The sequence below is a fragment of the Camelus dromedarius genome, chromosome 17 (genome assembly GCF_036321535.1).
Source record: "Camelus dromedarius isolate mCamDro1 chromosome 17, mCamDro1.pat, whole genome shotgun sequence".
NCBI classification, from domain to species: domain Eukaryota; kingdom Metazoa; phylum Chordata; class Mammalia; order Artiodactyla; family Camelidae; genus Camelus; species Camelus dromedarius.
Window position 1 is genome coordinate 31262196 of NC_087452.1, and position 24851 is coordinate 31287046.

The window sequence follows — 24851 nt, forward strand, 5'->3', positions numbered from 1 at the left end:
ACTGATCTCTCCTGTCACCTTGCGTGCAACCCCCCCGCCGCCACCACCCCACCACTGGCTTATGCCAACCTCATGCCTGCCTTGCTGCCTTTTTGCATGCTGCTTACCCTGCTAGGAATATCTTCTACTCTTTCCTCTACCGCTCCAAGGTCTGTCCATCCTTCAAGAAGTTCCTTTACTTTTGCATGCAGGGTTTTTGTTTGTTCGTTTTTTGTTTGTTTGTTTATTTGTTTGGCAGCTATCTTGACCTACAGTTAACTCTCCCTTCTCTGTGCAGCTAATTTTCTAATGCCTTGCATTTCAGAAATTCCCCCAGTGGCTCTGTCCCTAACTGTAAAATCCTTAAGGGCAAGGCTGACTTTTTGTATCATGATCTTCCATCCCTAGTGTATTGCTGGGAATGAAGGAGGTGCTCAGTAGTGAATGGAGGTCAGTTTTGAGAATGATCAAGAAAACATGGTAGACATGTGGGCTTGTAATTGTAATGGTAAATATTGGAAGACAGTTCTAAAGATAAAGATATAAAACGATGTTTGTAAGGTTAGTGGTCTTTCCCTAGGACGGTTTTATCTTTCACCTGGTGTCGTTTTGTTGATATGGTATAGCAAATATTGTGGAATTAAAATTCAGTGGGGGAAACTTTGAGCAAATTATTTTATTTAGACATCTTGTTTTATAAGTCAAGTTCTATATACAAAGAGACATTTGCCACTTTCTCAAGTCAGCTACTGTAAAACAAATACTATGCTATAAGTAAAGTGTCTTTAGCCAGACATACTGTATTTTGCTTGTACAAATTAAGTGAATGTTATCTTTGAAACATGGCTCGACTTTACCCCCTTGTATATTTTCCTATCTACATTATGTAAAGAAAATAAATATTTCTTGCTTAATTTCTTCTCCCAAAGCTATCTCTGGACTAGAAAGGGCTTACCTGCTCTACAGAGGGTTAAATCTGGATCCATGAGCTACTTTCCCCTGGCTGGGCAGCGCTGTCCGAGCTGCTCCCTCTTGATATCTGTCTCCCTTTGCTTTCCCCTGGGCTAAGGAGGGGCTTCCACACACACATCCCCACGTGCCCCCACCCCTAGGCTGTAAGAGCAACTGAGAGCTAGAATAGTTGCCTGATTCTTCTCCCTTTACCCAGATGAGCCTTGTTTCTTTAAAGCGAAAAGACAGAATCTCTTCCTTGTTTGAGTTCAAAAGTTTCTTTTGTCCTCCTTTAGTCCTTAAGACATTCTAACCTTGTTACTTGCTTTTGTCTCCTTTCGCACTAGTTTGAGGCAAAGGGATAATGTTTTATCTTTGTTGCTGCTTCACAGTACAGCACAGTACAAGAACTAAGTAAATATTTGTTGCATGAATAAGTGATTCCTGTATTTAAAAGCCATACTTCCCCCCTAACCCCCCCACCCCGTATTCTCTCAAATTCTTAGCAGATTAACAGCTTTGTTGTTCAAAACCAGGGGTTCTTGAGCTTTTTTCCCCCATGTACCCCTTTGGTAAGCCATTGAAGTCTGTAGACCATTTAAAACCATTACTGGTTTTAAAGAAATGAAATACATAAGATTAAAAAAGAAATCAGTCATATACGTGTGTATCAACTAATGTGATAAGAAAATATGTTCTTTCTGTCATGACAAAGATACAGCACTGTTAATATTGCTGTGATTTGTTGCCTAAAGTCATATTTGATGGAAATCTTAAATTTCAATTTGAGGTTTATGAAAACGGATGTAAAAACTTTCTCTCTTTCAGATGCACCTATCCCTGAATTCTCTTCATGGACCCCAGGGCTCCAGGTGAAGAATCTTGCTCTAAACAGTAGAAATAAGAGAAACTACTTAAAGTAGGAAGACATTGTAAGAAATTTGGCACATGCTGATTTTTAGTGAAGAAGTCTATGATAGAAGAGTGGATGAGATTATTGTAAATTGCTGAGGATGTTGATGGACAAAGACTTAGGGGTTAAATAATATCTGTTTTACAGTGATAACGTAACAAACGGGGAACTGTGGGAGTAAGGGAGTAACTTCTTGAGTGCATAGAGTACAGAAAAACCTTTAAACATGCATGTGGTGTCTTTCTTAATCACGTTTGGAAATAATAGGGATAGCATTTAGTGGGAAATTCATGAATTTTGGAGTCAGAAATGTGAATTCTGAGTAAGTTTCTTAATCTTGCTTGAGCCTTGGTTTTCTCATGTGTAAAATCATTATAATGTCTGCTTCCAAGTTCTATGAAGATGAGATGAGAGCCTGTCCTAGTGCTTGGAGCTCCCAACCAGTGCTGGTTTCTCTGTGACAGGGGTGGTTCACCATTGCCTTGCCTCTTAAATCCAGGGTCTCATTTCTTTATCTGTAAAGCAAGGGTACTGGAGTAAATGAACCTTAATATCCCTTTAGCTTGAAAAGTTGCTTGATATTAGGAAGCTTTCTTTTTTTTTTTTTAAATGCATTCATGTAATCTTTTTTAATTGAAGTATAGTCAGTTACAATGTTATGTCAATTTCTGGTATATAGCATAATGTCCCAGTCATGAATATATATACATATATTCGTTTTCATGTTCTTTTTCATTAAAGGTTATTACAAGATATTGAATATAGTTCTCTATGTTATACAGAAGAAATTTGTTTTTTATCTGTTTTTACATACAGTGGTTAACATTTGCAAATCTCAAACTCCCAGATTTATCCCTTCCCATCCCCTGTCCCTGGTAGCCATGATTGTTTACTATGTCTGTGAGTCTGTTTCTTTTGCAGATGAGTTTGTTATTGTCCTCTTTTTTTTTTTCTTCTTTCTTTCTTTCTTTCTTTCTTTCTTTCTTTCTTTCTTTCTTTCTTTCTTTCTTTCTTTCTTTCTTTCTTTCTTTCTTTCTTTCTTTCTTTCTATATCACGTATGAGTGATATCATGCTATTTTTCTTTTTCTTTCTGGCTAACTTCACTTAGAATGATAATCTCCAGGTCCATTCATGTTGCTGCAAATGGTATTATTTTATTCTTTTTTGTGGCTGAGTATTATTCCATTGTATAAATATACCACAACTTCTTTATCAGTCATCTGTCGATGGACATTTAGGTTAGGAAGCTTACTTCTTCGGCTTACTAAGATGTAAACATATTAATTAGATGCAGGCTGTAAGATTGCTTGGAAGTGGAAGAGAGTTAGTTTTGAGTATAATTTGGAAGCCATTCTCAAAAGCACCATCTTATTTCATCCTCAGAGCCACTCTGTAAAGGTGGTATTCCCACTTTACAGATTAGGATATTGAGACCCAAAGAGTGAAAAATCTTCCAAAGTCATGGAATTGTATGTGATGAACTCGAGTTTGAAGTCAAGGTTACAACATGGAAAGCTTGTTTTTTGCTTTTGTTTTTTGTTATGCAATACTATTACACACTACTTTCCTAGTGATCAAATGCAAGCCTCATTTAGTACTTTTCCTGCAAAGACAATACTCTTGCTAGAAGGAATACATTTGGTAAGTATTAAGATTATATTCATTACATTAATTTTGGAGAGAAAACTAATCATTTAAAAATATTTTTTAAAATTTGAAAAAAAGTCAAAACCAGAGAACAATTATAAGTACAATAGAGAAAGCCTTTTTTCCCCCCAGAACCCTAGAACCCTTGGCAGTAAGTTGTCCATCTGATGCTCCATCACTCCAGAATACCCTGGTGTGGTTACCCTTGTTCTGTGGTAAGGACTTTTTTTTTTTTTTTTACATAAGTAGAATATAATCATCAAAATCAGGAAATAAACACTGGCACATTATTACCATCATATATGCCTCAGACCCCATTCAAGTATGACCAGTTGCTTCGGTAATGTCTCCCACCTTCCCACTGCCCCTTTTTTTGGTAAGAGCAAGAGGATCCAGTTGAGAATCATGCTTTGCAAATAGTTGCCAAGTCTTCTTCAGCCTTTCTTCTCATTTTCATGGTCTTGATGTGTTTGGAGATTATAGTCCTGCTGTTTTGTAGAATGTTCCTCAGTTTGGATTTACCTGATGTTTTCTCAAGATCAAATTCAGGAACATCACAGAAATGATGCTGTTTCTCATTCTACCGTGTCTGGTGGCATAGATCAGTTTGTCCTGTTTCTGATAATCTGCTGCTTATGGTGATGTCTGCTAGGCTTCCCCACTGTTAAGTTACTCTTTTTCCATTTGTGATTAATTAGTATTTTGTGGATGAGTACTTTGAAACTATGTAACTATCCCATTCTTCATCAGACTTTCAGTTTATTGATTCATTAATTTATATCAATATGGACTCATGGTTTCCAATTTTATTCAATGAGCTATAGTCTTGTTATTTTTATTAATTTTATTCATGTTTAAAATGTTCAAGATTTGGCCAGTGGGAGCCCTGTCAAGCTGGCTTTTGTCCTTTTGATATATTGTCATCATGTCTCCATCATTCTTTGGAGCATTTTCTCACTTACTGGCACCAAATGTTCTAGGCCAAGATTTCTCATTTTTGGCCCTGTAAGTGCTCATGTGCATGGCTATTAATTTTAGTATCCATTCCATTCTGGAAGAAAATAGAACATTTTTGAAATTTTTTCAAAAATTTCTACTAAATGTCAACTTTTTTGTGTCCTTAGTAATGTATCATTTAATGTGACTTTCTGATACTACTGTGAAGGTGTTAGAGAACTTGATATTCACTTTTGTGCATTTTTCCTTTCTCCTACCTAGGGGTAAAAAGAGGTCTTCTTGTTGAGGGACTGCCAAAAAGAGGTATTATGATTGTCTAAGCTTTTCTATTGTCAGAACAATCATTAAACAAAGCAAAACAAAAAACATTTCAGTATCATTGGCACAAGAGTGGAAGAGGAAATGTGCTCTTCAGTTATTTCATTGCTCATCAATCACATATTTAATGAATATCTCCTGGGATCAGGCACTGAGCAGGCCTCTTTGCAAGGCAGCTGCGATTCCAGGGCAAACAGGAATCAGTGGTCCCTGCATGCTCTTGAGGAGCTAACAGTTTAACTCCTGAAAGGAGACATGGACTGACAGTCATACAAGGGAGTGCCCTGAGCAGCAGTTCCTTGCTTATGAAATGTGACAGATACTCTACTTTACAAATTGTTCTGAGGGTAAAATCAGATCATTTAAGCGAAACTCTTTGTAAACTGTAGACATCTTATATAAATGAAGTATTCCTTTCCTGTCACTCATCTTGTGTTTCTGGTGTTCCTTTTAGAATGACTAAAGCAAACATCCCCTGAACTTGCTTCCAGGCTCTTCCTCCCCACTCCATCCTGAGCATCATTGCCCATCTCTGTATGTACACTGCTGTTTACTTTCATGGCACTTAACCCTGTTCAGAAATTCTGAGTGTTCCTGTATTTCCTTCAGGTTGAAATGTAGACCTTTGATAAATAAGGCCTCCAGGTTAGCCTCAACCTTTTTCCAGTCTTGTCTTGTCACTTGTGTTGGAAGCCCTCAACCTAAACCAAATTTGTCTAGTTGCTGTGTCTTAGACACACATTGCACTTTTCCATCTCTTTGCTTTTGTTCTTAACCTTCTGCCTGGAATTATCTCCATCTTCTCTGTTTTTTACAGTTACTTCCTCATTCTGGACCTCTCTCAAACCCAGGCGTTCCTCCACTTTACTCCCATGGTGTGTGGTCTGTCCAGAGCATTTGGTAGTTATCATTTGCTCTGTTAGGTCGCTATTAGGTTTTACCAGCTGGCATTACATGCTCTCAATGTATAGGGACCATATTTAGCATGTGTTTACATTTCCCATGTTTATGTAGTGTTCAGTAAATTTTTTCTAATAGAAAAGTGACTAATTCAACTCAACTCCCAAGAATTTAAAACCAAAAAAAGCCTGAGTTTTCAAAAACACAAACTGAATTTACATTGAAAATAAGTTACCACTCTTACCAACTTTGCATTTTGTTAAAAATTATTGCACATCTGACTTAACTTGTCCCATTCCTCCACAAAAGATGAACACCTTTGTGCTGTGAGTACTCTGTAGTCAAGAAGGAAGCTTCAAATTTTTGTCCCTCTCTTTTGACCCATTTTGGTACCAGGGATGCACTGCTTCAGCTTAGCAGTAGATATGTTGGCTGGGATCTAGCTGGCTGCCCAAGGTGACATAGGTGACTGATGGTGCTGCTGAAAGGAGCTCAAGACAAGACCAGCATTTCTCTTTTGTACCTGAATGATAAAGAAGTTGTGTCTCAAAATCTCAGAAATCTGCCATCTGATTATCTACCATAATTAAATGAAATTCAGACTAAAACTACTGAAGTGATTAAAAGCAATTCTTTCTATTTAAAAAGAAAAAGGAAAAGAAATGCCCCTGAGAGTGCTATGAAGGAAAATATCTCATGCTATGAGCACATGAAACAGGAGAGACCATGAATTTAGGTTTCAGTAACCAAATGTGAGCTAACAATGGTTGATATTGCTGCTTTTTGAGTTAAAATTCCATGTTATATCTGTAATTTCATAAGATGATTTTTTCAGTGTTAGACTGTTTTTTCCCCCTTACTGCTCTAGCTTCAGCAGTCACTGTTTAAAGAATGGGTTGTTGAAGAAAAGAATGGGTTATCAGAAGCTGATAATATCCGGGTAACGATCTTTTAGTCAATACATACTTGTTAAATATCATTGATTTTCCAGAAAGATCTCTAAAATGCAAAATATATTGTGGATATATATTGTGTTTTGGAGGTGATGTCATGTAATTTGGGATATTAGTTATGGGAATTACCTTACTCTGCCGAAAATACAGCAAGCTTTTTCACAGTGGTAGTATCCATGAATATCAGGATGTTACTGTGCACAACTTTTATTTGTGTTTGAAACAGTCAGTGCAGCTGCTTCTGCTTCTTCGTTATAGCCTCTTAAGAAGGCTGATTTATCACTATAATTTTATTTTATGATTTACTTTTTATTATGATAGTATTACACAGAAAGACCCATTACTTGGTTTCTACAGTTATCAACGTGTAGCTAGCTTGTTTCAGGTGTACTTTTCTCTCTGATACATACACAATTTTGCCTCCTGTATTGTTTTACAGCAAAACTTACTTGGGTGTTATATCCCTTCATAAGTAATTCAGTATTTATCTTTAAAATGATAACTTTTTAAACCATAATATATTTATCACATGTAAAAATCAGTTAATTCCTAAATATTATTAAGTATCTGGTTGGTATCACTATTTTAAGTTCTCCATGTGAAGTTTAGGATTTGATTTGTGGTATTGGCTGTTATGCAGAACCTCTAGAGGTTTTTTCCTTTTGAAATTGAGATATAAAAAGAATAGCTCTGTTTCTGAAATGAAAATTTAAATGCCATAATTTTGTAAAATATTTTGGGCTAAGACCAAAAAAATGAAGAACAGTCAGCCATCAGAAATCTATGTATAAATAAAAATCTTGATTAAATTAACTTGAACCATTGTATTTTCCCGTTGCTTTGGTACTTCATGAATACCATATACCTTGTTGGAAAAAAGAGGAGGCTGTTTTGAAAATTTGTGCTCCAGGTTTAGCAAGCTGGTGCTGACTAGGTGATAAGTTTGTGAGCTCTCGAGCCTGTTGGTTCTGGGCGGCAGTCACTGGTCTTGTACTATGGGATTTAGAGGGCTCAAGACAGGCATCCAGTTATTCAGTACAGTTCACTTTAGCTTAAATGAGTCTGTGCAAATTAAACTGAGGACAATACCTCCTAACTCCTGAATGTTGAGTTAATTTGAAATAATTCTCTTTCTGTTGTAGTTCAGAAATAACACAATACATAGTGCAGATAACATTTGAACCTTTTAAAGAGTAAGTGACTGCTCCATAGAAAACAAATTTTAAAATAGTAAATGATCTTTTCTGTGCTCGTTTCTTTCCTTACCTAGAGCAGTGTTGTTCCTATATTAGAAATGAAGAACTGCTTGCTGGTGAGAGCATAGTGTGAGCTGCCATCCACTTTGTATTGGATGTTTGAAAATGAGAGATTTTTCTGCTCAGGATGACCTTGATGATTTAAGAAAAATTAAGCTTTCTGGAACCTTACTATTTATATTAACTCATTCGTGTAGTATTAAACCCCTCACTCCATGCTGATACTATTAATTTAGGAAAGAAAGGAGGTAGAGGATCACTTGTAAAGAATTCTGTCCTTGGCAGTTATTACCTCACACACATCAGAATGGCCATCATCGAAAAGTATACAAATAACAAATGTTAGTGAGAATATAGAGAAAAGGGAACCCTTGTACACTGTTGGGGAGTGTAAATTGGTCCAGCCACTGTGGAAAACATTATGGAGGTTTTTTAAAAACTGGAAATAGAACTACCATATGACCCAGAAATTCCACTCCTGAGTATATAGCTGAAAAAAACAAAAACACTAACTTGAAAAGATGCATGCACCCCAGTGTTCATAGCAGTATTATTTACAATTGCCAAGGTATGGAGGCAGCTTTAGTGTCCATCAACAGATGACTGGATAAAGAAGATGCCTGTATATACAGTTGAATACTAAGCTATGTAAGTGAGATTTCACCATTTATAGCAAATTTATAGCAACATGGGTGGACTTGGAGGGCATTATGCTAAGTGAAATAAGTCAGAGAAAGTCAGACATCATATGATATCACTTATATGTGGAATCTAAAATGCGACACAAATGAACTCATTTGCAAAACAGAAACAGATTCACAGACGTAGAAAACACCCTCTCCAGTGTGTATTATTTGTAAACTTTTTAAATGATAGCCATTCTGACTGGTGTGAAGTGTATAGAGGCTTTTTTTTTTTTTTAAGGAAACATTTAAGAATTCATTGCAGACATCATGACACTTCTAATACTTCAGCTTGGATCTCTTAAGAATAAGATTTTCCTACATAACCCGTAATACATTCATCATACGTGGGGAATTTAACATTGATATAATACTGTTATCTCATTTGTCCATGTTAACATTTTTCTAAGTGTCCTAATACTGTCCTTCATAGTTTTTTTTTTTCTTCCATCCGTTATCTAGTTAAGGATTGTGCATTACATTTGGTTGTCATGCACTCCCAATATTATTTCAAAACTAATTCCAGATATCAAGTCAGTTCACTGATAAGTATTTCTGTATGTACGTCTAAAAGTGAAGGACTTTTTGTTGTTAATATATAAGCACAATACTATTATTGACCTACTTTTTTTTCACAGTCTCATGACATCAAAGTCCATGTAGAGCTCAATTCCCATTGTATCAATATGCTGGTTTTTTTTTTAATGTGTTGCACAACAATGTGAATGTACTTAATGCTGCAGAACTATACACTTAAAAGTGATTAAAATGGTAAATTTTATGTTATGCATATTTTACCACAATAAATAATTTTTTAAATATTGTTTGCAGGATCCAAAAGGCATTGGCAGTTGGTCTCCTAATTCTCTCTTCTTTTAAAAAATTAAGTTTTATTCGGACATATTTTATACTTTTAAGTGAACACCTTGATACATTTTAGTAAGTTTATACAATTAATTGTACAACCATCACCACAATTTAGTTTTCGATCACTTCCATCACCCAAAGGAGTGACCTTATGACCATTTACTGATAATCCCTGCCTCTGTGCTGGCCCCAGGCAACCACTGATCTGCATTTTTCTCTGCAGTTTCTCCTTTTCTATACATTTCATGTAAATAGGGTCATTCAGTATGTAGTCTTTTGTGTCTGGCATATTCATTCAGTGAGATGTTTCTGAGACTCATCCTTACTATTGCTTGTATCAGTAGTTCCTTTTTATTTTGCTGAGACATATTCCACTTTATAGATATACCATATTTTGTTTATCTATTCACTAACTGATGGACTTCTGGGTTCTTTCCAGCTTATAGCAGTGCATGCTTGTGTAAAAGTCTTTGTATGAGTATGTTTTCATTTCTCTTTGGTGGATATTCAAGAGTGGAATTGCTGGATCTAATGTTTTATAGAAACCACCACGCTGTTTTCAAGCTGGTTGTACCATTTTACATTCTTTTATATTCAGACCAGTACTGTGTGAGATCTGCAGGTTCTTCACATCCTTCTTCACTTGTTGTATTGTTAGTCTTTCACTTTAACCATCTTCGTTGGTATGTAATATTTCATTGAGGTTTTAATTTACATTTCCTTAATGACTACAGAGGTTGAGTATCTTTTCATGTGCTTACTTGCCATTCATGTATCTTTGTTGAACAATCTCTTCACATCTTTTGCCTATTTTAAAAAATTGGATTGTTTATTGAATTTTAAGTTTTTATATACAAATCCTTTATTAGATATACATTTTGCAAATATTTTTCCCAGTTTGTGGCTTTTCTTTTTCTTAATGGAATCTTTGAACAACAAAAAATTGTAAACTTTGATTCAGTCCCAATTTATTGATTTTTCTTTTATTGTTTGTGCTTTTTGGGGAGTCACATCTAAAAAATTTTTGCCAACTAGATCAAAAATATTTTCTCCTATTTTTCCTAGGTGTTTTATAATTTTAGCTCCTACGTTTAGCTTTATGGTTTGTTTTAAGTTTTTATGCATGGTGTGAGGTGAAGGTCAGGGTCACCATGGTTCTGTTTACCATGTTCCTTTGACTTCTCTGTTGGATCTAGAAGCTCAACCCAATTCAGGTTTGATTACTTTTTTGTTGTTGTTGTTTAGACTGTTTCATAGTTGGTGGTGTGTTTTTCCGTCAGGAGGCATATAACCTTTCAGGTTATTTTTTGTTTTCTGATTAATGTAAGCTGTTTATTGATGGTCAACACTTAGATCCATTAAATGATTTTATTAGAGATTCTGCCATTCCTTCATTTGTTAGCTGGATTACTTTTATTAAAAGAACTCTTTATCATCTGTTTTGCTTCAGTAGTATAGTTGTGTATGATCTCTCTGGTTACAAATGCAGTGACTTATTAACAAGTCATTTGGGGTAGGTATTTTTCCTAATGTACCATTTCCCAGTTGACTTGGCAGACAAAGAGTTTCAACTGATTAGCAAGTTGAGGGTTCTTTTTTGTTTTCTGCCTGCATTAATGGCTTATGAACAAACTCTTCTGTTGGAAGCTCTGTATAAAACTGTTCTCCTTGGCTTCTTTGTAGGTAAAGATTGTGTGTATACTAAATTATTGCTTTATAAGAACAAATTGCAATCTTGACCTTATCTTTTTCCAGGATAGCATTTTGTAATGAGTATATAGTAATTGCTTGCTTTCTTTATAACCTTGATTTTTGATGCTGCTGCTGTCTCTTATGCTGCTTTATGGTTATGAAAAGATTTTCTGTTCTTTCCTTGATCCTGAGTATAAAGAAAAGTTACAAAGTTGACATAAATCCTGTTGAACTATTACTATTTTTTTCATTGTATCTTAGTTATTAACTCTGTTTTCAGAATTCTTCCCTAATAGGATTTTTTTGGCTATCAGTGTATCTGTTTTAAATACTAATCTTATGTCACAATAAGTTTGAAGTGTTTTGTGTTTAATGAATGACTGGACAGAAGTCAGCCTCCCAAGACAGCTATGTGAAGGGCTCTCGTGAACGAAGGCACAAACTCATTCTGAGTGGACAACACCTATGGGTACAAACCATTGGGACTTGGGGGCAGTTCCAGGACAGACTGTGTTGTGGAGCTGCTCAGAAGTAGAATGGATTGTCACGGGAATGGATATTCATGGGGATTTTCTATACTGTATCATTGATGGTATTGGAACACAGAATGGACAACTTCCTCCTCAGAGATGGGTGGGGAAGAACTTGCTAGAGAAGGACCACAGGTTAATGGTGAGTTATTTGTGGAAATGTTGGGGCATAAGAATGGTGTATAGACACAAAATGATGAGGACTGTTGGACTAGATGTGACCTATTAAAGTTTTTTCTAATTTTTGGATTCACCCATCTCATTTAGTGAAACAAAGAAAAATTTAAAAAAGATCACCCAGGATGTTGACTTAATGTATTATAAAAGTGTAGTGCTGGGTATAGTTCTTGATGGCACTAAGGAGATGTTTGAAAATGAGGTAGTGATGTGAGCATAAGGTATTTAATTATTTGGGGAGAAAACCAAATAAAGGGAAAAAGATTTGTATGTTGAACTTCATCATTTGAGTAGAGTGGGAAAACTATTTTATTCTTTTCTTATTTTACCCCACTCCATCAATATCCCTCCAAAATTGCAAGGTTGACTGGGCAACCCCATAGTAATAATTTTTATTTATTAGTTTTATTCACTTGTTTTGCAAGGTGTGCTGATGTCTAAATTCTCAAGGCCAGAATTCCATGATGTTTAGTTCTCATCATAGACATACCAAGTTGGAATTTCATGCCCACCATCATAGTATTTGTTAAAATGGGGAAAACTTTCTATCCTTCCTTTTCTTGACAAGACTTTTTCATGAAAGTGGCTCTTTGAAGTCTAACTGCCAATCTGAATTTGTTTGACATTTTGTTAAAGATTCAGGCCAGAGTAGTACTCTGGTATTTGAATGACTTACTGATTTCTTTTCCCCCTTAAAAGATTGCTTTAAGAGGAATTTGAAGTAAGCTAATGACTTTTTGGTAGTTAGATTTAACAGTAAGCCTCTTCAAGCATTAGATTTTGGTTTCCAAGTCAGCAAGGACTGACTGAGTGTCCTGTCTGTCATCTGACTAGTGGACATGAAATTCCAACTTGATATCGCTAAACCTGGGATAATCTTCAGATTGTTGTTTTGGAGGAATCTAATGTGAGAAACAACTGAATTGAGTTCTCTTTTTTACTTTAATAGAGAATAATACTGTATTTGTAATCTCATATCCTGTAAGAAAATACTGAAGAAAACATGTTAATGATACATAGGGTAGGTGCTTTGAGTTGTTATCTTTGTGATGATGTTTTTCTGGAGTAAGTGGCTGCGTTTTGACTAACTAGCTCATTTATTTTCTGAACAGTTTAAATACAGTTAAAATAATAACCTTGTCTACCACCTACCCACCCCCATCCTGAAAAACAACTGGCCTTTGGAATGTAAGTAAGAACAGTTTTCGTAGATGGTGCTGGAAATTTTTTCCCTCAAAAAGAGATACTTATAACCAATTATTTGCCTCAAACCTACCTTTTGTTAATTTGCAAATAGCAAAGTTTTGATTTCTTGTCAGTTTGTTTTGATGACTTCAGGCACTTGTTTCTGTTTCAAACTGAAAGAAGTTTTATATTTTATAAAAGCTATTTTTTCTTTTAAAATACGGAAATTAGTGTAGCATAAATCAGTGTTTTTAAGGATTTAATATTATGTAGATAATTTTGTACTACACACTAGAAAGTGGAATTTGTAAGTGCTTATCTTAGAAAACTGGCAACCAATAGTTGAATGGTAGGAAAAATAACATTTTTAGGGAAAGAACAGAAAAGGAGAGGAGTCATTATTTATGTTTAAAATATTTAGATACTTAACCAAGAATTTCTGTATATTTAACACAGGCACTTCTAGTTTTTAGAGGATGTTCACTGCATAGATTAATATTTGTGGGTAATGAAGTCTACAAAAGCAAATAACAAGGTGCAACTGATTTCTAGTACTGACCAAACAAAAGGCTGCCAGGCCTCCTGCTGAACAACAGGTAAGTAGACTGTTCTGCCAGTTAGGGTGTTGGTTTTACATCTTGCAAATGAGTTTAATTGTTGGATTCCTAATTAATTAGCATAATTTAGGCTGTTTTTCTTTTGTCTAATTAATATTTTATACTGAATTATTTTATAGATTTCACGTGTTTGCAGCATATCTCCCATAGTAACCAGAGATTTGCTCCTTTCTGGAAGCACTTATTTTAAAAGCTACTGAAAAGTTATTTTGTTTTCTAAATAATTTATGCTTTTTCTAAATAACTTATACTTGTTCCTTGTATCATTCTTATTAAATGTGCAGCATGCTTCTTTGGTTTATAGACCGCGACATAACCGCCCAGTGTTTTGCAGTAGACTGTCGCCATCACGCTGTTTCCTGGGGATGCCCCAGGGGGCAGCAGCATTGCCCTGGAGTTGGGACGCATACTTGAGAGACTGTTTTTTTTTTTTTTTCTGATCATGCTATGTAGGTGCATATAGTGATTTTGAGGAGTTGTAGCCTATCCAGAGTTCCTTGGCATTTACAACTGATAATCTTTTTTTAGGGCCTTAAATTCTTTTTAAAAATTCCAGTGAATTAATTGCACAGCACATATGATTATAGTCCAGGAGACTGCAAATCTGACATAAAGCTTTTAAAAATACCTGTGAGCTTAATATAACAAACAAAGCAACAAAACCCCCAAAGCACCCTGCCTTTTAATCACGCCCTCTGTCGAAAGCTTTGAGGACAAAAATTGAAAGTTGAAGTTTGTTGACCGATTGGACAGAAGACAGCCTCCAAAAGGTCTGCAGACATCAGTCATTACAGCTTGCCCTTGGTTTTCTTCTTGAGGCCTCTGGGGTAAGGTCAAAGCCTGTTACTCTCTTGGGACAAAGGTTTTGTTTGTGTGCTTACCTGCTGATTCTAAGGTTTTTGGTGTTGCCTGTTGATCACTAATTCTTTTTTAGCCTTTTGACTGTTCTCTAAATTAAGTGTCATTCCATTCCATCAAAGAAGAATTAATAAAGGAATATAATTTTTAAAATATATACTATGTATAACTTTGCTAGGAGGAGTTACGATATTTGATAAGAAGAATGAAGAGGGTATTTCAACTACTTATGGACTGGGAGTTATGTTAGAAACAAAACATATCTTCATTCTAGTAAGAGGCTTGTTAAAGCAATAATAACTAATATTCTTTGGGGGCTTACTGTGCTATAAACTTTACATGCATTAATTGATTGAATAACCAAAGTAGCTTTACGGGCTAGGTACTCCTGTTAACAACTCCATTTTACAGATGAGGATCCTGAGGCATAAATTGCTTCTGTAACTTGCCCAAGGCCACACAGCAAGCAGCTGTGTAACTGGGGCTCAAGCTCTAGCAGTCTGGCTCCTGAGGCCAAATGCTTCCTCACCAGGACTGCCCAATTACTTTTGATATGGTATTGATCTTTCATACATCTTGATTTTCTTTCTTTTAGAGGCCTAAATTAATCTCTTAAAATATTTTGTTAAACTTACTGTACTTTTGAAAGTTGTAGTGTAGGTTCATTAGCCTCTAAAATTTACAACCCCTAACTTCCTTAACTGGGAAGATGTGGTTGTATGGAAACATGAGGGTGTAAACATATTTCTAATATTCTAATGGGTAGGATTTATTAGAATTATTTATTTATTAAATTATCATTTAATCTTCACAACAGCCCTTCGCCGTATGTATATTCTCTATTTTAACAGGTGAGGAAACTGAGCTAGTGAGTGGGTAGCCTGTGGAATTTAAGCTGGGTCTCAATGTAAATTTGATCAAGTGTCTTGGAGTTTTAGGCCACCTTTACCAGATGCCTAGATTATAGTTATATGACCCATTCTTCTCGATCCTGGTAATTGGAGGGAGAATAGGGGAATAAGGATATCAGAATCCATAAATAATTTAAAATATTCATTATTTTGTTCCCAGCTCCATTTTCCCTTTTTATCTCTTACAGTAGTTTTTGTTTATTTTTTGCTTTTGGGGGGCCAGAAATCAGATTTTGAATTTTGACTTAAATCTTCATTGAGTACTTCTCTGTGTTTAGTGTACTCTTTAAACTTATTCCTTAGAGGCATAGCAAAATTTATACTGAAGGAACACTTTCTCTTTCAGTTTACACACATATATCTTTTTCTTGAGAAATTGGAAATTTTCCAGTTTGCTTAAAAGTATGATTTGCCTGCCAGGTCTTTTTACTTAAATATTGTTTGGGATCAAAATATATAATTTATTAGCTATATAACAAAAACTGCTTGCTGTAGAGGTACAATATATGAAATTATCTGAATATTAGTTTAAGTTAAATTTATTCTTTTACAGTTTAAAAATAATTTATTCTATCAGAGTTTTAGTTCAGTGATTAATCATTTGATTTTGTAATTCATTAATGTTATTCATTGCAGTTCATAATTAATGTTAGTATTGATTGAGTACCAACTATGTCTTAGGAGCAGAGATTTTTGTCTGATTCATTCATACTCTGCTCTGGTGCCCAGCACAGAACCTGGTACATACTAGATGTTCAGTAAATGTTAGTTGAATGGAACAATGCATATTATTATGGAGTTTACTTTCTAGTGTATGTTTATATATAGCATTGCAGGGACCCTAAAAAGTAGAATACATAGTCTGTAATCATTGTAATGGGATATGTTTGCTGACCAGAGCTGTGGCAAGGTGAACACTGGGAGATATTAAAGACTACAGCTTTTGAAATTATCTTGCTTCTCTTAATTAGGAATGAAAATAAATTTCCCAGAAGCTTCCTAGTAAACTTTCTCTTTTTTTTTTTTAGCCAGGACTGGGTCACATAGCCATGAGGAAGGCTCAGAACAAAATAGTTGTCTGACAGAGAGGAATGAGACTGCCTAAGCATGATGTATTATGTGGAACAGGGGGCTTTTCCACCCTGAACAAATGTGGGTTTGGTGGCGAGGAAGAAGGAAAAGCATATTAGGCTGTATAAGTAGTGACCATTACAGAATTGGAGAGAGTCGAATCTGGACTGGGCATAACTTTGTGCATTGCTGTGAAAAAAGTAGTTTCTAAGTGTATAAAGGAGTAAAGTGGGAATTTAAACCTGTTTGAGAAAAAACTTTAATCTTAACACTTTAAGCAAAAGTCTCAGTTTATCATTCATTTAAATAAGTTTATCATTCATTTAAAGACTAAGAACATTATATTTCTTTTTACATGTGTTCATTAATTTAGAGTTTTTGTTTTAATTAGGCTTTTATTCTTTCATATGACTTAATCTAGGTAAGAGCCTACTAGAATAATGTTTTGGAAGAAGTTCATTAATGGCAGCACCTATCAAGATACCATCCAGACTCCTGGTTACTCAAAATTCTAATACAGCAGTGTAGAACCTTGAAGTTAAATAAATGAGTAACCAAAGAACCAAGAAAGAGTGTAAGTCATTTATGGCCATCATTTTGTGGTACAGGATACAGACACCTCACAGTCATCCTTACAGTCATCCTCAGCTCCAAGAAAAACCAGGAAAATTAAAGGAGTTCAGGCTCAGGAATCAAGACTAGGGTTTAAACACTGCCTCTGGTGTTTTTCTAGCTATATTTAATTTCTCTGAACCTCAGTTTCCTCATCTGTAGAATGGGGTTATCATCTGTGGGGTAAGTAGATGGTTAGGGTTAAATAAAATATAATTTAAAAATGGTTAACGCTTATATTATGCTTACCATGTATCGTTGGGCAGTTTTATTTACCGTAGAACACAAAAAAGTGCCAGGCACACACATAGTAGGTATTCAGACATTACTTCTTTCCTTTTTTTTTTTTTAAATAAATGGTTAACAAACATTTGTTGAGTTAGAATGAAGTTTCTGGTCTGTCATTTGACATGAGAAGGCTGAGAAACAGCAACCATGAAATTATAGTTTCAAGGCTTTTCATAACCAAACGTAGTCTGTTCCTGTAATCCTTTTATAAAATTAATGAAATTGGTAAATTTGACTGTGTTTGTGTTGGTGAATCAGTTACCTCTTTATTTAATCAGAATAAAGACATATTGACTGTTTCAACATGTGCTTATGTTACTGGCTCCTTTAAGTAAAGCCAGTAAATCAATGAAAAACGTGATAATATTTGAACTCTAGAAGACCTGCTATTTCTGCAGCTTACAGGATAATATAAGGATAAGTAAATGATTTTTAAATGCCTCTGCCATATTTTGATACAGTGAAAGATAATTTCAAAACCTTGGTTTAGCATTTCCTCGATTGCTGAGGAAACAGGACTGTGAAGTGGCCTTACTTACAGCTGTGAACCAGGGATTTATAAATTGGTTTACATGAAATTTCCAACCTCATAGTATGATTGATTCAGTTTAAAAAATTATTTATGTCTGAAATTTTTGAAAGATGCATATTTAAAAAGGTTTAGAAAAATAGACATTTAAGTGCTTTTAATGGAAGATTTGTGGATGTTGAAATTGGGGTTTTAAAATAAGACAATAAGAGAGCGTAAATTACTAAACTGGTATGAGGAAATGTGTTCATGGAGGATTAGTGAACCTAGTAAGACAGGTGAAGTGTAAGAGTGGGACTGAAGCTGCTAAGAAAGTTCCCAAGGTGTGAAGTAAGGATTGAACCTCTTCTAGGTGTCATAAAGAGTTGTTATTTTGCTCAGATGAAGGATAGCATATGAAAATAGCTTATAAATTGGAAACACTGTACATAGTGATAATTATACTTTTGTTGATTGAAAAAAAACTTCCCTGAAAACAGAAAGAGCAATCCTTTAATAATGAAGAAAGCAATCATACTGCCGTTTCGCACTGAAAACCCTGATTTTTCTTCCTCAAACCACCTCTCCTTCAGATCTCCCTTTTTCCCTAAGTAACAATTACATCCTTTCTATTGCTTAGACCAAAAACTTAAGAGTCAGCCCAGATACTGCTTTCTCTCATACCCCACATCCAGTGTCTCTTCTCCTCTTCTCAGCATTTCTCCTGTTCCTGTTCTGGTTGTAGAAAATGCAAGTTAAAATTTCTCTCTAAAAGGTCTGTATCTATTTGTGGTCTTCAACTGGTGATGACAACATTCATATCTCCATATCTTTACCCATATTGGATGTTATTGATTTTTTTTTGCCAATGACTTAATTTTGGCTGTTGATGTTAAACATTTTCATATGTTTGTAAGTTATTTGCATTTCTACTGTAAAATTTTTGTTCATATCTGACTTTCTCCTACTAGATTTGGTCTTTTTCGTTATTGATTTATAAGTGCTTTCTGTGATTATGGCTATTTGTATATTATCTATGCTGGAAATGTTTTCTTCTAGTCTATAACTTGGCTTTGAAAGTTGTTAATGGTGTCTTTTTCTAGAGTTCTAAATATTTAAGTAGTCAAATGCATCCATTTATAGCTTTTTTAAGAAAGTCTCTACTATACCAAAGTTATAACCATATTCTCTTATGTTTTCTTTTAATTTATTTGGAGTCTTGTTTTTCATGTTTTGCTCTTTTAATTCATCTGGAATTTATTTATTTTGCAGCATGAAGTAAGGATCTATTTTTTTTCTTCCCAGAATGGATAGCTAATTCTTTAACATTATTTATTTGTTCATCCTTCCACGTATGATATGGGATGCCATTTTATCACAAACTATACTCTCATATACATGGATCTATTAACTTCATTCTATTTTATTAATGTGTTTGTCTTTTCTTGCACTAATACCACACCATTTTAATATTTTGATAGAAGAAACTAGCTTCATCATCTGTCATCTTTTACAAAAATGGAGCTGGATTGTACATTTTTCTCTTTGGATGTATTTTAAAATTAGCTCATCTAAGTGAATGAAATGCTCTGTTAGGATTTTGATTGGGAAGGAGAATATTTCTCTAACAATTTCAATGGCTATGTAGTAATCCATGTGTGCCATATTTTACTTAAAAATTTCTCATTGCTAGTCCAAAGTAACCCTTTTAAAATAATGCCTCATAATTTGACTTTTATTTCCCTTTTAAAAATTTTTTTGTTTGTTTTATGAGGGGGAAGTAATGAGGTTTATTTATTTATGTATGTCTGGAAGAGGTACTGGGGCTTGAACTCAGGTCCTCATGCATGCTAAGCAGGCACTCTACCGCTGAGCTACACCCTTCCCTGTAAATAGTCCCATTTTAATCTAATTTTTTAATCTACTGTTTTTTATTTTGATGCCTACATAAGTGTAAGTGTGGCGAGCACACAAACTATATAACCTTGGAATTAACTGCATTTTCATTTGATATGGTTTTTTTTTTTATTTTAACTCAATTTATTTGCCTTAAAAGCAAATGGAAATGGAATTACACTTGAAACAAGCAAGAATTAGAACACTATACACGGAAATAGAAACCCAGATACGATGGTGTTTTAAACACTGTGCTTCCCTCCTTCCTGAATGGATTAAGAGCACGTTCTTAGGGGTTTGTAGCTGGCATTGTATAGTGACCATGCTAGTCATACTCTGTTGGCTGGCCAAGTTTGGGTATCATTCCTTTTCACAGAAGAGGGGACAAATCCTGGTTAGGTTCAGCCACTAACGATAATCCCTTTCTCATCGCCAGCAATTGGTTTGGAGTGGTCATTGGAGGACTCAATTCTAGAGAGATAAAGGAATAACTAATGGGTTACTACTGGAAAAGGTTTCTTCAGAGATTCAAGGAGTCCTGCAGGGTGAAGTGGAATCTTCCTGAACATTTCTTTATCTGGATGTGATTCCTGGCTCTGTCTTTCAACAATGAATTATGATTTGCGTGTGGCAGAGCAGAAAGATGGGAAGAGTCTGGGACCTGGGTGATGCTGTTGAGTCACTGAGCCAGCTAGCTGTCTCTGCACTGTTTCTTTTGTGAAAGACTAAATTTATTTTTAAGCCAATTTGATTTAGGTTGCTCTTAGTGATAACTGAAGATACAAAGTTGCACTTTTATAGGAGTTAATGCAGTTGAGAAGTAGATGTTAGGCAAGTCATTTATTTTGAGGTGTTGATACAGAGATTATCTTATTTTCTGTAAATTTTTGTATAAATAGTTTGAGCATTAGGAATCAACCTGAAACAATTAAATGTGTATATTTTCTTTAATATTACTGAGCCAAGAATGTTTGAAACTGATACAAGATCAGGTGTATCTTTCTTTGATGATGCATGACATAAATTTTGTTCAGGTTAATTTATGTTATTCACGGATCACTGTTACCCATCACTTTCCTCCATGTTTGTCTTGACGATCGTGAGTGTGCTGCATATCAGAATTCAAATTTTGGTAAAGTGTATAGTTTTGTGTAGGAACTATATATTCATAGTATATTTGTAAATATCTTTTCAACAAAGGTTTCCCACACTAGTGGGAAGTGGCCTAAATACACAGTATGCATTTTAAGTAAAATATTTGAGAAGTTAAAAAAAATAAGCATCATAGTGCGGGAACCATGTCTCTCTTGATTGCTTTACTTTTATCTTCTAGAATAGTGGATGGTAATGGTATTTATTTGGTAAACGAGGAGGGGTGAGTGAGTTAGTAGATGGAATGGTACAGTTTGAATGTCTTGGGCTTGTAGAAAAGTAAACTGAGAGAAGAGAGCATACTTAGAGGCTTTAAATCTCATTACCAAGTTTCTATTCAATTGTTACTATCTGTGAAAATGTGAGTTTCAGTGCTTATGTTACATGAAGAGATTTGGAATAACTGGCAGTTACCTCAAATGGGATATCCATAATTTAAGTTATTAAAATATTCTCTATGCTTGTTATGAAATGTAATTTTAAAATCTGAAAATGATCTTACACTCATTTTACGGATTTTAAAAATGGACATAATAGGGTTTATATAAGATTGCAGTTAGTTAGCAGTAGAGCTGGAACTAGAACCTGGATTTTCCTGTTACCCAGCTCACTCTGTTGTACTTTAGGTAGCTTATACCTTTTCAAAGGGTACATTAAAATTTAAACTAACTTTTTCTTACTGTTTAAAAGATTTTTATGAGACTCTATTGCTGGAGGTCTAATACACGCTCAGAATCTTTTTGAGAGGTTCAGTGGTGTTTGCTCCTGTAGGTATCACCCTTGCAGCTGTGGCTGTTGAGTTCCTGTCCCACCTTGACAGTTTTCTGCACTGTCCCCCTTGCAGTTAGTTCATGTCACCCTTCCTGCAGCAGTTCCTTCCCCCCTTTCATTTACTCATTCTCATCTACGAGGCATATGTATAGGCCTTAGATTGTTTCACATGTATGTAAAGCAAAAATAAATAGATTCATCCATGCTGGAACATGGATAAACTTCAAAACATGCTAAGTGAAAGAAATCAGATGCAAAAGACCACATATTGTATGATTCCATTTATGTGAAATGTCCAGAAGAGGCAAAATCTTTAGCGAAGGAAAGCAGATTAGTGGTTGCCTGAGGCTAGTGATGGAAAGGGGAAGTAGGAATGAAGTTTCTTCCCAGGGTGATGGGAATCTTCTAAAATGGGATTATAGTGGTCGTTATACAACTCTCTTAATTTACTAAAAATTACTGAATTGTACACTTAAGATGGGAAATTTTGACACATGAATTATATCCCAATAAAGCTGTTTAAAAAAAGAATAGTTGGTTTCAGAGCTTATTATGAAGGGTTTGGGCTCTCTTTATAAGTGTAATTTTAGACAAATGTAGTTGATACTTTTTGGTTCTGCATAATATTCTTGGTAAATGGAATGGAAAGCTAGATAAAGTAGTATGCTGTATCCTGAATCTTATTCACTGGGTAAGACAGATCATTGAAAACTAACTTCTCCCCCAACCGGAATTCATTAGAAATTGAGAATAGGAATTGTGGTAGTCAGTATTATAATCTAAGTTGAAAGGGTAGTGATTCATATATCTTTATTTGTTGTGATTTTTGGATAACTTATCAAGATCTCGATAGCCCTTTCTCTCTGCCTTTGTCTCTCTCTGTCTCTCTCTCTCCCTCTCTCCACACCTGCCCCCCACCACACACTGAGTCTTTAAAATTAGAAAAGGTGTCAAATTTTTTTCTCTTAATTCCATCTATTCTGCCCGTATGTTTTTGTTTCATCTACCCTCTTAACCCACTGTATAACCCAATATATAAACATTGGGCTGCAGCCTGTTTTATGTGTTTTTTTTTTTTTTTCCAGCTCTTTCATTTGGACCCTTGGATGCCCACTGAAGAGATGCTTGAGACCTGCAAGTAATCTTCAGATTGTATCGGAACCATAAGGCCTGTCCTTTGTGTGGGGAGGAGATAGCCCATGTGCTGTGGAAATGAACGGGGAGCAGCAGACTGATGCAGGTATAGGCTTTGCTGAGCAGAATCCTTTCAGATGCAGGATTACGTTACTTACCTGTGTTATGCTGTCTGGCTTGTCTTTTCTGCCACTAAACAGGGAACTCTTTGAAAACAAGAGTTGTCTTTCTTTGAACCTGGTAGAGAACCTGGCACTAGGTTCTCAAAGTGTTTGCTGAAAAAGTAAATAACTTTTATGAACAGGCTTTGTTTAAAAAAAAGTTACAAATGTTAATTTATTTTGAAATAATTATTGATCCATTAGAGCTTGCAAAGATACTGACAGTCCTTATGTACCCTTCACCGAGTTTCTACCATAAGTTACATCTTACCTAAGTATAGTACAATATAAAAGCCAGGAAGTTGACATAAGTATAGTGTGTGTAGTTCTCTGTCGTTTTATCACATGTGTAGATTCCTGTAACCACCACCTCAGTCAAGACACAGAACTATTCCATCACCACACAGCTCCTTTGTACTGCTCCTTCGTAGTTAAACTTACTCCTCTTCCCCAGTGTTCCCCAAACCCAGATAACCGTTAAAATGTTCTTCATCTCTATAATTTTGTCATTTCCAGAATGTTACATAAATAGAACCACACAGTATGTGACTTTTTGAGGTGGACTTTTTTTTCACTTAAAATAATGGCCCTGAGATCCATCCAAATTCTTGCCTGTATCAGTAGTCTGTTCCCTTTTAGTGCATGGCAGTATTCTGTGGATATACTGTGGTTTGGTTAACCACTCATCTACTGCAGTGCATTTTGGTTGCTTCCAGTTTTGGGCTTTTATAAATAAAGGTTCTATGAAAAATCCTATATGTAAGATTTCATTTTTCTGGGATAAATGCCCAGAAACACAATTACTGGATCATATGTTTAATAAAGAAACTGCCAAACTACTTTCCAGAGTGGCTGGCTGTTCCATTTTACAATCTTACCAGCAATGTATGAGATACAGTTTCTTCACATTCTCACAACCCTCTGGTATTGTCACCATTTTATTTAAGTCATGCTGATAGATGTGTAATGACCGCTTATCCTGGTCTTACTTTGTATCTCCCTAATGGCTAGTGATGCTGAAGAGGTGTTTGCTTGCCATCCCTATATCCTCTTCAGTACAATGTCTTCATATCTTTGGCTCCTTCATTAATTATATTGTTGGCTTTTTAATTAATAATGAGTTTTTAAACTATTGAGGTTTCTTCAAAACAGCTTTTCGAAGTACTTTTTTTGAGATATAATTCACATACTATAAAATTCACCCTTTTAGAGTACCAATTCAGTGGTTTTTAGTCTATTCACAAAGTTGTGTGACCAGCGCTACTATCTAATTCCAGAATATTTTCATCACTCCTCAAAAGAAACCATTAGCAGTCATTTCTTACTAATCCAGTCTCTGGCAACCATCTCTACTTTCTTCCTATGTAGATTTACCTATTCCTACTTTCTTTTTATTTATGTTTATTTGGTACATCTTTCTTATCCTTTTGCTTTCAACCTGTCTAAATCATTGTATTTGAATTAAGTTTCTTATAACAGCGTATAGTTGTTAAAATTTTTTTCTTTCCCATCTTGTAATTGGTGCATTTAGACCCTTTACGCTTAATGTAATTAATGATATGTTTGGGCTCAAGTCTGCCATTTTTGTTCATTTGTTTTCTCTGTTTTTTGCTTCTCTCTTTTCCTGCCTTCCTATGGGTTACTTGAACATTTTTTTTAGAATTCCATTTTGATTTGTCTGTAGTGTTCTTGAATGTATCTCTTGGTATAGCTTTTTAGTAGTTGCTCTAGGTATTACATTATATATACCTAACTTGTCACAGTCTGCTGGTGTCATTTTATTAGAGTGTAGTGTAGAAACTTTACCTAATTTTTTTTAAATTATTTTTTTATTGAAATATAGTCAGTGTACAATGTTGTGTT

General features: G+C 35.1%; 1 protein-coding gene across 10 annotated transcripts in view; it reads left to right on the forward strand.

The window, feature by feature from the left end:
• The window catches only part of SFMBT1 (Scm like with four mbt domains 1), a 102349-nt gene that overhangs the window by 25481 nt on the left and 52017 nt on the right, over positions 1 to 24851 (forward strand). For 2 of the 10 annotated variants that reach the window (XM_064496450.1, XM_064496451.1), the window contains exons 1-3: positions 13624 to 14453; positions 16888 to 17040; positions 22779 to 22933. In XM_064496450.1, coding sequence (XP_064352520.1) covers positions 22906 to 22933 — 28 coding nt within the window. In that variant the 5' untranslated portion in view covers positions 13624 to 14453; positions 16888 to 17040; positions 22779 to 22905. The other 8 variants (XM_064496447.1, XM_064496446.1, XM_064496448.1 and 5 more) reach the window with 6 other exon arrangements.